The sequence below is a fragment of the Pongo pygmaeus genome, chromosome 10 (genome assembly GCF_028885625.2).
Source record: "Pongo pygmaeus isolate AG05252 chromosome 10, NHGRI_mPonPyg2-v2.0_pri, whole genome shotgun sequence".
NCBI classification, from domain to species: domain Eukaryota; kingdom Metazoa; phylum Chordata; class Mammalia; order Primates; family Hominidae; genus Pongo; species Pongo pygmaeus.
The window spans coordinates 15,982,815-15,998,045 of record NC_072383.2 but is presented as its reverse complement, the minus strand read 5'-3'; the positions used below and the strand labels follow the sequence as shown (position 1 = coordinate 15,998,045).

Below are 15,231 nucleotides of genomic sequence, written 5' to 3'. Positions count from 1 at the left end.
TGGCCATAACAAGTTACTTTAGAGAGATGACAACTTATCTTAGATCATGAGCAAAAGAATAGAAACAAAAGCAAAACTACCACACTTAAAAATTTAACTTCATCTCTCTCCACCCCCCAGTTTTGACTTTGTTGCCTCAATTTATTTGCTTTACATTACCTATCTCCTAACAGGTTGCTGTAGCTATTATTGTTTTTAAAAGATTTGTCTTTTGGGCTTTATACCAGAGTTATGGATGGATTGTACACCACAATTACAGTAATAGAATATCCTGGGTTGGTCCATGTATTTAATTTTCGCAATGGTCTAATACCTTGAAAAGTTTTCTTTTTGCATGTGTCTTTTTCTCTCAGATTGAAGAACTCTTTTGCATTTCTTGTATGACAGGTCTGGTAGTGGTGAATTCTTTCATCTTTTGTTTTTCTGAGAAATACTTTATCTTTCCTTCATATTTAAAGGACAATTTTGCTGGATACATTATTCTTGGATGGCAGTTTTTTTCTTTGAGCATTGTAAAAATGTTCTTCCTCATGGCCTGTACAGTTTGTTGCCAGGTGAATTGCAGCTTGTTTACCTGTTATTTGCTCCTTTTCTCTTGATGCTTTCAGGATCTTCTCTTTGTCCTTGACCTTTGAGAGTTTGAGTATTATACGCTTTGTGGTGATCTTATTTGAGTGGTATCTGTTTGGTATTCTCAGACCCTCCTGAACCTGGCTATTTATATCTGTCTCAAGTTTTGGGATGTTTTCTATTATTATTTCTTTGAGTAAACTTCCTTATTCAGCTCTCCCTTGAATACTAATAATTCTTATGTTTGATCTTTTAAGGTTTTTTTTTTAATACCTTTTTTTTTTGATGGAGTCTTGCTCTGTCACCCAGGCTGGAGTGCAGTGGTGTGATCTCGGCTCACTGCAAGCTCTGCCTCCTGAGTTCACACAATTCTCCTGCCTCAGCCTCCGAGTAGCTGGGACTACAGGCGCCCGCCACCATGCCAGCTAATTTTTTTTTTGTATTTTTGGTAGAGACAGGGTTTCACCATGTTAGCCAGGATGGTCTCGATCTCCTGACCTCGTGATCTGCCCGCCTCGGCCTCCCAAAGTGCTGGGATTACAGGTGTGAGCCACCACGCCCAGCCTTTTTTTTAGTATCTTATAGTGAGACTTCACTTACTTTCAGCCTTATTTTTCTTTTTTCTCCTCCAATGGTGTATTTTCAAATAGGCTTTGAGCTCCCTGAATCATTCCTCTCCTTTGTCCATTCTGCTGTGATGAGTTTTTCAGTTCAGCAAACATATTTTCCAGTACTAAGATTTTGTTTGATTTAAAAATTTCTCTGATAAATTTCTGAATTGCTTTTCTGTGTTTTCCTGGACATCACTGATTTTCCTTAAACTGTATTTTGAATTCTTGTTCAGAGAGCTCACAAATCACCATCTTGTTAAGGTCAGTCATTGGATTTTTGCTTTGTCCTTTTCCTGGGTGGGGGGAGTGGGGGGTCACTCTTCCCTGTTTGATGTTGTTTCTTATGGGCATAGATCTATGCCTTTGCATTAAAGAATTAACTATTTAGTCCACTTTCCTTTGTCTGCCTTGCCTTGTTTTGTCTTTTATTGGCTATGTTTGCTTAGCAAACATTTACCACTAGGTCACTGCCTACATTTCAGCTCTAGGTGGCACCTTAAGTCCAGATTTGCCTTGGCTCTGCCTGTCCTGTAGAGGAAAGGTCTTAAAGGAATTATCCTGGCAGTGTGTCAAAGTTGGCTGGGGGGGCTCATGCCCAAGGGACCTGTGAAATGTACCTCCTACAGTATGGTGCTGCTGAACAGCCACTCTGACTTGGTGTCTCCTTTGGCCAAGTTACAGAGCAGAGTTGCTGGGACTGGGAATGGTAGTTCCACCTCACCTCTTTGTTTCTGCCTATCCTCAAGCTATTTCTCCCTTCAGGCAGTCACGATGCTTCCTGTGGGTTAAGGCAAGGACAGATTTCCTGCCAGGGAGCCCAAGATAGTGGGGAAACTAGTTGACTACCTCAACCTCACTTTTTCCAGTGTAGAAACATGAGTTGGCAGAAGATTTTCTGCACGCTTGTTGCCAGGCAGAATCGCGGGGGAGGCGTCACGAATGTGGAAGCCTGATTCTCCTACCATCTGCCCAGAGTATTTTCACTTCTCTATGGCCCTGGAATGTGTCTCATCCTTGTATTTGAGTTCTGGGTTGTTGCTGGTGAAAATCTCAGAGTGTATATTTGCTTTTGGTTTTCTGTTGGGTAGAGGGGAGTGAAGCCAGCTTGCTTCTATGCTGCCATTTATAAACTTTTGGTGTGTTGTCCCTACTTTAATTAAAATTATTTCCATCTTTCTCTCATTATATGAAAATATATCTCATCTTTTAGTACTTATTTTAACTCTAGTTTTTATTCTAGTATCTACCTGTATCTATGCTTGTTTAGTTATTTGTTATTAATTTATATTAACTTGTTCATTTCTTTGCTTATTTTTATACTTCTTATATGAAGGACTAATGATCTTTTTATTTCTTATAAGCCCCAACTTATTCATTTTAATTATATCTAGGCATCAGGTAATTTCATTATGTCTTTTAGAGTAGTTGTGTCTGACCATGTATGCAGGGAATCCATATTATTTTATTATAAATTAGTTTCTTTTTGTCTTGATTTTATTCTAGAGTTAGGAAACTATATAAAATTTAAAAAATCAATATGTAGATTTTTAAATCCATTACTATTTAAGATATTAAAGAGGGCATTACATAATATTAATATGAAAATAGAATGTTGTCTTATAGCGTTGTGAACACTGCATTAGATAATCTCTAATGTGCTTCCATCTCCAAAATCCTATGACTGCCTGGTTTCTTTAACCTTACCAAGAATAGCGAACACCACTGTTTCCCAGAACAGTATACATCCCACTCACAGAAGCTCGTACCAAGTTGAACATACTCTTTTGCTAGTACAAATGTCTATTTTCTACTCATAAAAAATTAGCCATTTTTCTGTTATTATTTCATTGAATTGAGGAGCTCTTGCTGAATCAAATGACGCAAACATTAGTGATTATTTCACACCCATCTCTGTGTACTCTTCTTACCTAGCTTGACAAGGCGGAGCATGGAGGTATTACTTCCTCTTTCAGTACAAGCAGTTACTGAGAGGTTGTAGATGTCGCCTGGAGGCAAGCTGAGAATTGCAGTCATGACATTGCGTGTTACCTGCAAAATCATCAAAATTGAGGGTTTAAACTTTTAGTGAATGAGTCAGTGCACCACCCCAAACAACTAAAGGACTATAGCAGACATGTTCCCTCTCTGTTCTATGCTGCAGTCTGCAACTGATTATATTATAGATACGTTATATCTTCTGAAAATTGTGTCAGTTCCTCAGCTGGGCCCCATGCAAGGTAGCCTTAACAATGCATTATATACATCAGAACAATTCTGCGATTAATTCCCTTATTTGGAATGGGTCTCATTCTGACATTTTCTCACATATTCATAACAGGTTTTAGAAAAGACAACTACTGAGTTGCTACTGATATGTACATTCTAAGAAGCTCAAACAAACCTACCCATATCTGTAGACGTGTGGCTTCCTACCTAATGGCCATTGTTATTTCCTATCCTCTCCTACAGCTAGAGGGGATGATGTGACCCAGCTCTGATCAGTGGATTGTAAGTAGAAGTCACATGGATAACTTATAGCTCAGTTCACATCCTGCAAATGCTGGGCTTCCACATCATCCCTTTTCTTTTCCTCTTCCTGCAGGCTGGAACATGGATGTAATGGTGATAAAGGTTACTCTCTAGAGACAAGGACTATGCATAGGGGGAGATGGAACAACAAAACAGAATTTGCCTCCCTGAATGAACCCTTAAAGCAGAAGTGCCTGGTTAGTCCTGTGCTATCATGGGACAGGTATAAACTTCTATTTTGTTTGAGCCACTCTCTTTTTGTTTGTTTCTTTATTACAGTAGTTTAGTCTGTACCCTAATCAATAAACATCCAAAAGCGTATTTTGCAGAAAAGAAATCAGTAGTCCCAAAGTCCCCAAATCTTCAGGTGTCGGTGATATATGGGAAAAAATTGGAAATATGTTAATTGTAGTTTTCTTGAAAATGTTTGGCATACTGAAGAAAAAGCTCAAATCATAATTCTAAATATAAATGAAATCAATAGTTGGAGCTCTTACATCTCACTGTTGAAGATTAAATGGTAAGCTCTATGAAAGGAAGAATTTAATTTTTGTTCACTGTCTTATCTCCAGAGCCTAAAACAGACAACTGGCATGCAAACATCTGACGCGTCAATAAACAATTGCTTAGTGGTTTTCAATAGTTCATAAAACTAAATTTACAGACATAAAATACTGGCATTCAAAGAAACATACACTCTTTTTAATTTTCTTTTTTCCTTCTGCAACCACCATCCAGTGAAGCATTCTAGAATGGGACAAGTCCGTTGTATCATCCCCATATGTCCAACTGATATATAACAGACTGTTGAAATATTCCACAGAAGTGATTTCTGGAGCCACTGGGGCTACAAGGGAGAAACGAGGCACAATTTGGTATAATAGACAGATAAATAAAGTACTTATCAGTAGAGCATGAAATCCCATATAGAGTCAGCTTAGCGAATTAGAATTCACAGCACATGATAGTCCTGGTAACTTCAGGACCTCTCAATAACAGTGAAGGATGGTGATACAGGATGGGCACTTGTTTAATGGGATCCCACATCTTGTATATCTAAGATACAAGACACCCAGACCCATCTGTACCTGAGGATATCAAAGTCTTTTAGATAAATGTCACCATTACAAAATTCCTAAAAAGTTACTTGTTTGGGTATATTTTTGTTACACCAACCAATTAATATTAATAGGTATCAGTGGAGTTATTATCCAAGTAGGATTAAAAAACTTAGAGTCCTGTAAACTAAGTCTCTTTCATTTACTTGCAGCAAAGACGTTTATGGTAATAAAGAACAGTAGGATACAAGGGCAGAAAGATAGAAAATCATAGTACTACAAGCAGGATAGAAGACAAATGTTATTTCCATAAAATAAGACATTATTATTGAGAGCGTCTAGCCCAGTGCTTTGCAGAAAACAGGCTCTTAATAAATGTTGCTGAGTGAGTAGTGAGAGAAAGAAGGGAAGAACAAGTTTTTTTTTTTTTTTAAATCATGCCACGAAGCTAAATTCTAACACTGAGCTTGCTACTTTATCATCTTACACATTTAAATTTTAAAAAATTTAAGCAGGGAATGCCTGTGATCCCCACATTTCGGGAAGCTGAGGTGGGTGGATCGCTTGAGTCCAGGAGTTCGAGACCAGCCTGTGCAACATAGCAAAACCCCATCTCACAAAAAAATTAGAAGATTCAGCTGGGCATGGTGGCACACCCTGTTGTCCCAGCTACTAGGGAGGCTGAGGTGGGAGGACTATTTGAGCCCAGGAGGTCCAGGCTGCAGTGAGCTATGAGCCTGCCACTGCATTCCAGCCTGGGTGACAGAGTGAGATCCTGCCTCAAAAAAAAAATACTTTTATTTTATTTTATTTTATTTTTATTTTTGAGGCAGGATCTTAATCTGTCACGCAAGCTGGAGTGCAGTGGCGCAATCTCAGCTCACTGCAGCCTTGACCTCCCAGGCTCAAGCATCCCTCCTGCCTCAGCCTACCAAGTAGCTAGGACTACAGGTACAGGGTTTTTTGTATTTTTTGTAAAGACAGGGTCTTTCTATGTTGCCTAGGCTGGTCTCGAACTCCTGGGCTCAAGCAATCCGCCCATCTGGGCTTCCCAAAGTGCTGGGATTACAGGCGTGAGCTTCCACGCCCAGCCAAAAAAAATAAACAAATAAAATAAAAAATTTGCTAACTAGGGAAGAGAATTCATCACAAGCTTTATACTATATAGGCTCTGAAAACATATTTTAATTACCTTTTTAAAGTAACTGTTAACTCTGATTATTTTAAAAAACAAATATACAGTTGAATTTAAATTCCATGTGTATGTTGGTTTGAAGACAGTCGGTGTTCCATTCTGAGATACAGCACGTCAACTAAAATCTATGGAAATTTTCTATAAAGAATCATTTCCCCTAATATGATGCTAATACTTACAACAAACATTCATAACTAGCTATGCTTTCAAAAATATTCACTGAAGAATTTGTAATATATAAAGTAAAAATGCATTTCTGTTTCATGTGAAATATGAGTAGCATTTATATATTGCTTAGCAATAAAATCTTGAAAGATCAACAACGCATCTAACAAGTAACACAAATCTACATCATATTTCAGAATATTCTACTACAGGAAAATAACCTTGGCTTCCTTATAGCCGCCTAATATATTCTAAAATATTTCATCATATACAAGAACCTATGCATATATTTCTTCAAAGGATATTTTCTCATGTCCTAATTTTAGTGAGGAAAAGAAACATCTTTAAAATTGCAAACCCAGAAGTATATATCTTTCCTCTCACATGTAGGATTTTTATTTCCATGTTGTTGCTTTAAAACCTAGCATATTGCTAGAAGACCACAAGATGTCACTATTTGTTTATTAATAATTTGGCCCCTCCGCATAATTACTATGATTGAGGGCTAGCCAGCTGAATTGCCTAACAAAGATGGTAGACTTGAGTTCCTAATAAATCACACCTAATTCAAATATTTTGTTCCTATTTTCTTTTATACCACACAATTTGGAAAATTCAAAGCATAGGAAAGTTAAGCATGAGATTCTTATTTGCTTTAAATAAGAAGGTAAAAAAATCACACACATGCGTTTTTACTTTATATATTACAAATTCTTCAGTGAATGATTATTTTTGAAAGCATAGCTAGTTATGAATGTTTGTTATAAGTATTAGCATCATATGAAGCCTGTTGGGGGGTGGGGGCAAGCGGGGGAGAGCATTAGGACAAATACCTAACATATGCGGGACCTATCAACCTAGATGACAGGTTGATAGGTGCAGCAAATCACCATGGCACATGTGTACCTATGTAACAAACCTGCATGTTCTGTACATGTATCCCAGAACTTAAAGTAAAGGTAAAAAAAAAAAAAAAGAAGGTTATAAAAAAACCTACTAGAATTTTCAACTGGTTTAGAAAATAAGTATAAAAGTGATAATAATCTATTATAATAGTGACTTACATTACATGATTTAATTCTCACACATACTGTGAGGTATTTATTATTATTATAGCCATTTTATAGATGTGAGAATTGAGACCATCTCTGTCAATATGCTGAGACAATACCTGTAGACTGCTGGTTCAGTATCACTTATTTATTTGACCCAGGAACAGATAGAAAATCATCAACATCAGTACATTGGAGACAATAGACTGCTTACCAGGTAAGTAGCTTGTTTATTAACCATAGTTTATTGATCCAGACTTGCTATGTCCATTTAAACTGTTATAAACTATGCCCGATCCTAGTCAGTTTCCCATCTTGAAAGGCATACCTTAAACTGCTTGAGCCAGGAAGCCAAATCCTATTAATATTTCATTTCTTTTGTTCCCCTTAAGGGACAGTGCAAAGACTGTCAGGGTCATGTTCAATATATTCAGTTTTGCTCTACTAACCAGTTGTCTCTAAGTAGGCTTTAGTGCCTATTTAGCTGACATTTTAAGGGGTTCTACTGGTGAGAAAATAGAAGCCCAGAATCATTAAGATAATTCAAATTTTGACAGCTAGAAATGAGCAGTCCCAGGTTGAGATGTTACATCTGAGCTTTTTCCAGACAACTGTCCTGGTGAGAAGGAAAGAGCATTCTCAGAAAGTTTATATCAATATAGTTAAATTATAAGAATTATTGATACAGTGAAGTTTACTTATAATTAAATATGTGATTATCATTATAGGCAAAAGCCTAACAGCGCTTGCCAAGTAACTGCTATTTTCTCCTTTTTTGGTATTGTTTCACTTTTCTGCTCTAATATTACTATTAAAATCTGGAACAAAAAGTGCTCTGGATATTGGCTAGTAAAGAAAAGAGACATGCTTATGTAAGTTAATTGTGTAAGAATTCACAGATGATTGATTTCTTTCCACTTTTTTTACCGATAAATTTCAACAGAGTAAACTAGATGTCCACTGAGGAAACTATTTGCCAAAATTATTCCTCTAAGCAGTATTTTTCTCCTCTGTTTTCTCAGGACAACTCTAATTACAACCTTGTCGTTTGATAAAAGGTTCTTGAAACGTCTTAGTTCAAACAACAAGGGTTAGTGTTTCTTTGATGAATTTCCCCTTTTCATTGCTATCTCTGACTACTGATGATGCAACTACATAATTTAAGGTTTCCAAGGATCTAAGACTAATCGTTTTTTAAGTGCTTAAACTTTGTGTCGTGTATTTTGCAAAGTAGCTTATATAATAATGAAGTTGTAATAAATAATAACAGATAACTGATACCATTATCATCCCCATTTTCCACATTAAAACATGTTTAGAAACGTTAACGTGCTCAAGGTTATATGTGGTATGCAGAGGGTCTATTCAAATCCAGATCTATCTGTCTCTAAACCCTATTTTTAATTTCCACAATGGACCCTACTACAGTCAGCCTATGACTTTAAAAATGGCTTAATTAATAAGAAAATGGAGGCACTCTAACAAATATAATCATCGTATGGGTAAAATCAATTGACTGTGCAGTGTGAAGCTGATGGCTGTGCCTGCCATATTTCTATTCTAATCAATCCCAGCTGGAGAGTACATAAATCAAGGTCAGTGCCTCAGAATAAAAATAAGTCAACGGTGGTAACGCAAAATAAAAATGGTATTTTGATTTTTAAAGATTATCAACTAAACAAAATAATGAATGATCAGAATCAATATTATCTCCCATGAAATTGATGTTCACCCAGTGCTGGGTGAATGACTGGCACTTTCTAGAGATTTGGAACCTTGGTAACTCCTCACAATAATGCTCTCTCTTTGTGGAACCATTCCCCACACACGCCTCACCTGTTATGAAGCTGATGGTAGAGCTGTCACAGCAGCTCAATTCTGGATCTCCCCACGTCACCATGGTAACCCGGAAGTTGTAGTACCATGCTGGCAGCAGATTAGCTATTCTCTGAATGAGAAAAGCAAGCAAGGAGACAAAAAGACTGTGGGAGAAAGTACTATTTTTGGAGTAGAGTTACTTTCATAAAAAATTAACAAGTAATTTTAATTTTCCTTTATATTGTCTTTTTGTGTTTCCTAAATTTACTATAATAAAATATTCTTTCCAGAATGAAAAGAGACATAAAGTAAAATACAAAAATATAAATTTTTAAAAGTGATTTAAAGATATAGAGCCAAAGATTCCCAATATTTGTTTTGTTTTGCAATTTCCTAATATTACACACGTGAGATAGTGCTTATTTATAAGTGACTGTACATACATTTCTCCCTATTTCTAAGACAAGTAACCTCTCACAACTCAGTGTTTTTTCAGTGTAAACCACGAACAGGAGTCCTTCAGAGTCTTCAACTGGGTAGAGAGCAATTGCGTACTTTGTGAATAGCCCATGGGTAACCTACACTTTTCAAAATTATCTCAATTTCAGAAAGAGCAATTTTTACCTGTTTTCTTAAAAATCATCCTCTAAAAGCCTGATATTAGAGGTATTTAATTGATCTGTAGATGCTACGAAGAGTCATCATTAAAATTAGGCAGTGTCAACTAACTATTGAATGCCAAAGGGAAATCTCTTTGTGTTCCTCCCCAGGATCCAGGAGAAGCAGTAAGCACTTGATTGCTCTATTCTGTGCTTAGGAAAAAATGTTGATTAACAACTACATTCAATTAGAGATGACAGCTAGCTTCACACAATTATCTCTTTCTCTCCCTCTCAAAACAAAAGGGAATCCCAAAGCCCAAAAGCAAAAACAATGAAAAAAACGTGAAAATAGCCATACCTATGTGATATGGTTTGGCTGTGTCTCCACCCAGATCTCATCTTGAATTCCCACGTGTTGTGGGAGGGGCCTAGTGGGAGGTAACTGAATCATGGGGGGCAGGTCTTTCCCGTGCTGTTCTGATGATAGTGAGTAAATCTCATGAGATCTGATGGTTATTATGAGGGGGAGTTTTCCTGCACAAGCTCTCTTGCTTGGTGCCATCCATGTAAGACATGACTTGCTCCTCTTTGCCTTCCACCATGATTGTGGGGCTTCCCCAGCCACATGGAACTGTAAGCCCAATTAAACCTCCTTCTTTTGTAAATTGCCCAGTCTTGGGTATGTCTTTGTCAACAGCATAAAAACGAATGAATACAGTAAATTGGTACTGAGAGTGGGGTGCTGCTGAGAAGATACCCAAAAACATCAAAGCGACTTTGGAACTGGGTAACAGGCAGAGGTTGGAACAGTTTGGAGGGCTCAGAAGACAGTAAAATGTGGGAAAGTTTGGAACTCCCTAGAGACTTGTTGAATGGCTTTGACCAAAATGCTGATAATGATATGGACAATGAAATCTAGGCTGAGGTGGTCTCAGATGGGGATGAAGAACTTGTTGGGAACTGGAGCAAAGGTGATTCTTGTTATGTTTTAGCAAAGAGACTGGCAGCGTTTTGTGCCTCCCTTAGGGATTTTGGAACTTTGAACTTGAGAGAGATGATTTAGGGTATCTGGCAGAAGAAATTTCTAAGCAGCAAAGCATTCAAGAGGTGACTTGGTGCTGTTAAAGGCATTCAGTTTTAAAAGGGAAACAGAGCATAAAAGTTTGGAAAATTTGCAGCTTGACAATGTGATAGAAAAGAAAATCCCATTTTCTGAGGAGAAATTCAAGTTGGCTGCAAACATTTGAATAAGTAATGAGGAGCTGAATGTTAATCCCCAAGACAATGGGGAAAACGTCTCCAGGTCAGGTCAGAGGTCTTCATGGAAGCCCCTCCCATCACAGGCCGGAGGCCTGGGAGGAAAAAGTGGTTTTGTGGCCCAGGCCCAGGGTCCCTGTACTGTGTGCAGCCTAGAGACTTGGTGCCCTGCATCCCAGCCACTCCAAACGTGGGTGAAAGGGGCCAACGTAGAGATCAGGTGGTGGCTTCACAGAGTGCAAGCCCCAAGCCTTGGCAGCTTCCAAGTGGTGTTGAGACTGTGGGTGCACAGGAGTCAAGAATTGAGGTTTGGGAACCTCCACCTAGATTTCAGAAAATGTGTGGAAACACTTGGATGCCCAGGCAAAAGTTTGCTGCAGTGGGGCAGGGCCCTCATGCCCTCTGCTAGGGCAATGTAAAAGGGAAATGTGGGGCTGGAGACCCCACACAGAGTCCCTACTGGGGTACTGCCTAGTGGAGCTGTGAGAAGAGGGTCACCATCTTCCAGACCCCAGAATGGTAGATCCACCAACAGCTTGCACTGTGCACCTGGAAAAGCTGCAGACACTCAATGCCAGCCTGTAAATGCAGCCAGGAGCGGGGATATATGCTGCAAAGCCACTGGAGTGGAACTGCCTAAGACCATGGGAACCCACCTCTTGCATCAGCATGACCTGGATGTGAGACATGGAGTCAAAGGATATCATTTTGGAGTTTTGAGATTTGACTGTCCCAGTGGATTTTGGAGTTGGATGGGGCCTGTAGCCTCTTTGTTTTGGTCAGTGTTTCCCATTTGGAACAGCTGTATCAATGCCTGTACCCCAAGTGTATCTAGGAAGTAACTAACTTGCTTTTGATTTTACAGACTCATAGGTGGAAGGGACTTGCCTTGTCTCAGATGAAACTTTTGACTGTGCACTTTCGAGTTAATTAGTTAAGACTTTTCGGGACTGTTGGGAAGGCATGATTTGTTTTGAAATGTGAGGACATGAGATTTGGGAGGGGCAAGGGGCAGAATAATATGGTTTGGTTGTGTTCTCACCCAAATCTCATCTTGAATTCCCAAGTGTTGTGGGAGGGACCCTGTGGGAAGTAACTGAATCCTGGGGGCAGGTCTTTCCCATGCTGTTCTTGTGATAGTGAATAAGTCTCATGAGATCTGATGGCTATTATAAGAGGGAGTTTTCCTGCACAAGCTCTCTTTGCTTGCTACCATCTGTATAAGACCTGACTTGCTCCTCCTTGCCTTCTGTCATGATTGTGAGGCTTCCCCAGCCACGTGGAACTGTAAGTCCAATTAAACTTCTTTCTTTTGTAAATTGCTCAGTCTTGGCTATTTCTTTATCAGCAGTGTGAAAATGAACTAACACACTATGTGTATTTACAAAATAATCAAATTTAAAGATAATTTTTTAAAGACGCATTTGGTACATAAAGGCTTGCCTGTTCCCATAGGAAAGACTGACAGTTGGTTAAGGGAAGATTACCACGGATGCAGTTAAGGAGACAGTTGCTGCTATTTCATAGTAGGTGGTCCACTCTGATGTCATTGTAGCAGGGTTGAAATAAAACATTTCAACCACGTATTTTCTGAACACGCCTAAATAAGGTCTGGTCCAGCTCAGAACCACTGCTGTAGGACCCAAAGGATAGAGCATTAAATCCTTTATTCCTGTGGGAACTAAAAAGAAGAGGGCAGGGGGTAGAAAAAGAAAGTTAAGAAGGAATGTCTTAGCAATGGCCTCTAACTTCTACTTAATGACCCGAGTTTTCACTCTTCTGATACAATCCTTCCCTCTCTCCCTCCCTCCCTTCCTTTCTCCCTTCCTCCCTTCCTTGCTTCCTCCCCTTCCTTCCTCCCTCCCCCTGCCTTCCCCCTTCCTCCTTCTCTCCTTTCCTTTCATCTTTCTTTCCTTTTCTTTTCTCTTTTTCTTTCTTTCTCTCTCCTCTCGCTCTCTTTCTTTCTTTTCTTTCCTTTTTTCTTTCTCTCTCTTTCACACTCTCTTCTTTCTTTTTCTTTCTTTCTCACTCTCTCACTTTTTCACCTTTCTTTCTCTCTCTCTTTCATTCTTTCTTTCTTCTTTTCTTTCTTTCTTTTTTTTTTTTTTTTGAGACAGGGTCTTGCCATGTTACCAAGGCTAGATTAAAACTTCTGGGCTCAGCTGGGTGTGATGGCTCATGCCTGTAATCCCAGCACTTTGGGAAGCCAAGGCAGGCAGATCATGAGGTCAGATCGAGACCATCCTGGCTAACACGGTGAAACCCCGTTTCTACTAAAAATACAAAAAATTAGCCAGGCATGGTGGCATGTGCCTGTAGTCCCAGCTGCTCAGGAGGCTGAGGCAGGAGAATTGCTTGAACCTGGGAGGCGGAAGTTGCAGTGAGCTGAGATTGCACCACTGCATTCCAACCTGGGTGACAGAGCAAGACTCTGTCTCAAAAAAAACAAAAAAAAACAAAAAAAAAACAGACAAACAAAACAAAACAAACAAACAACTTCTGGGCTCAAGCAGTCCTCCCACCTCAGCCTCCCAAGTAGCTGGAACTGCAGGTGTGTGCCATGGCACACAGCTTTACTCTTGTTTTGTAATCATTGAAAACTAAAGTAAGTATGTTTGCCTCTGATTTTTTCCCCTAGTAATAAATATTAAGAATGTTTTCCAAGTATGCAATTCTAGTTACTTATTACTCTGAAGATAGCATATTGGATGAACTAACATAGACCTTCCAAATACGATGATAATGATTTGAGCTTGCACATTGCACCCCTCCAGTCATTACCCTAATTTATAGGTCAGTCATTCTTCTTGTGGCTAGCAACTTACCAATAGCAAATGTCACAGGATCTGAAGGTGGTCCAATCAAAGGGCCTTTCCTTAGGTATATTACAACCTGGTACTGGGCACCAGGAACCAGATTTTCAATAATGGGTTTGCTTGAGTTCACCTTTAAACCAAACACCCGATAAGATTTATTTAGAGCTGGGATTTCAGAATGTTACATAGAGGCTGAAATAATATTCAGAGACTCTTTTTGGAATCACAGATGACTTTGAAATCCAGAAGGCTTTACTGAAGCTGTCAGATTCCAAAATTAGGATGATTTATAGTTTATGTGAACATTGAAGGGAACCTAGAAGATTCAAATTTTGTCTATTCTAAGCCCTGTGAACTGCTTTATACCCATTAGTGTCAATTATAACTATGCACACTAGAGACACATCAGCGTCTAACCATAATCAAATCAGCAATACCATGAGGATAGTTTGACATTCTAAATTGTAGTGTCAGCTGATTACATACAAAGATCAGTACAGAAATGTCTTTAGTCTCTTGTCACTTAGAAGCATATAATATCTAATTATAGACATGAAAATGACCACCGGGAACAGTGGCTCACGCATGTAATCCCAGCACTTTGGGAGGCCAAGGCAGGCGGATCATTTGAAGTCAGGAGTTCAATACCAGCCTGACGAACATAGTGAAACCCTGTCTCTACTAAAATACAAAGAAAATTAGCCAGGCATGGTGGCAGGTGCCTGTAATCTCAGCTACTCAGGAGGCTGAGGTAGGAGAATTGCTTGAACCCAGGAGGCAGAGGTGCAGTGAGCCGAGTTTGTGCCACTGCACTCCAGCCTGGGCAACAGAGTGAGACGAGTTCTCAAAAAATAAAAAAATTTAAAAAATTAAAAATAAATAAACAAATAAATGGAAATGACCTTAGAGATTACCTAGTCCAAAGGGCTCATTTAATAAATAAAGTAAAGCCAGAGAATGGCCAAGGTCGTATATTTAGATGCAGTGTTGGGCCTGGAAGCCTAGTGTTGGGACCGCTAATCTACACTATGGGCAGGTCACTGTGCTAAGCATCGAGATATCCTGGTAAGCACCCTGTAAGGCTGCTGTAGCCCCCTAAAATAATATTGAAGAGAACATTTCTCATTTAGATGAGACCTTCTTTACTGTTCTTTCTTTTATTTTCTTTTTTTGAGACAGAGTCTTACTCAGTCGTCCAGGCTGGAGTGAAGTGGCGCGATCTCGGCTCACTGCAACCTCCACCTCCCAGGTTCAATCGACTCTCCTGCCTCAGGCTCCTGAGTAGCTGGGATTACAGTTGTGCGCCACCATGCCCAGCTAATTTTTGTGTTTTTAGTAGAGACGAGGTTTTGCCATGTTGGCCAGGCTGGTCTCGGACTCCTGACCTCAGGTGATCCACCCGCCTGGGCCTTCTAAGTGCTAGGATTAAAGGCGTGAGCCACCACACCTGGCCCTGCTCTTTTTTAAAAAAATTTGGATACATAACAAATACCTTATGGAGAAAAATAGTGAGAACGTATAGATGAATAAAATGCATTTATTAAAGTTGAATGTTGGC

At 39.2% G+C, this 15,231-nt stretch overlaps 1 protein-coding gene across 2 annotated transcripts in view; it reads right to left on the bottom strand.

Annotated features, from left to right (window-relative positions):
- PTPRO (protein tyrosine phosphatase receptor type O) overlaps positions 1-15,231 on the bottom strand; it is a 284,178-nt gene that overhangs the window by 72,100 nt on the left and 196,847 nt on the right. For both annotated transcript variants that reach the window (XM_054445142.2, XM_054445143.2), the window contains exons 8-12: positions 13,683-13,803; positions 12,345-12,538; positions 9,017-9,128; positions 4,406-4,557; positions 3,110-3,230 (exon numbers count right to left, since the gene is read on the bottom strand). In XM_054445142.2, coding sequence (XP_054301117.1) covers positions 3,110-3,230; positions 4,406-4,557; positions 9,017-9,128; positions 12,345-12,538; positions 13,683-13,803 — 700 coding nt within the window. The remainder of the gene's footprint in view (positions 1-3,109; positions 3,231-4,405; positions 4,558-9,016; positions 9,129-12,344; positions 12,539-13,682; positions 13,804-15,231) is intronic.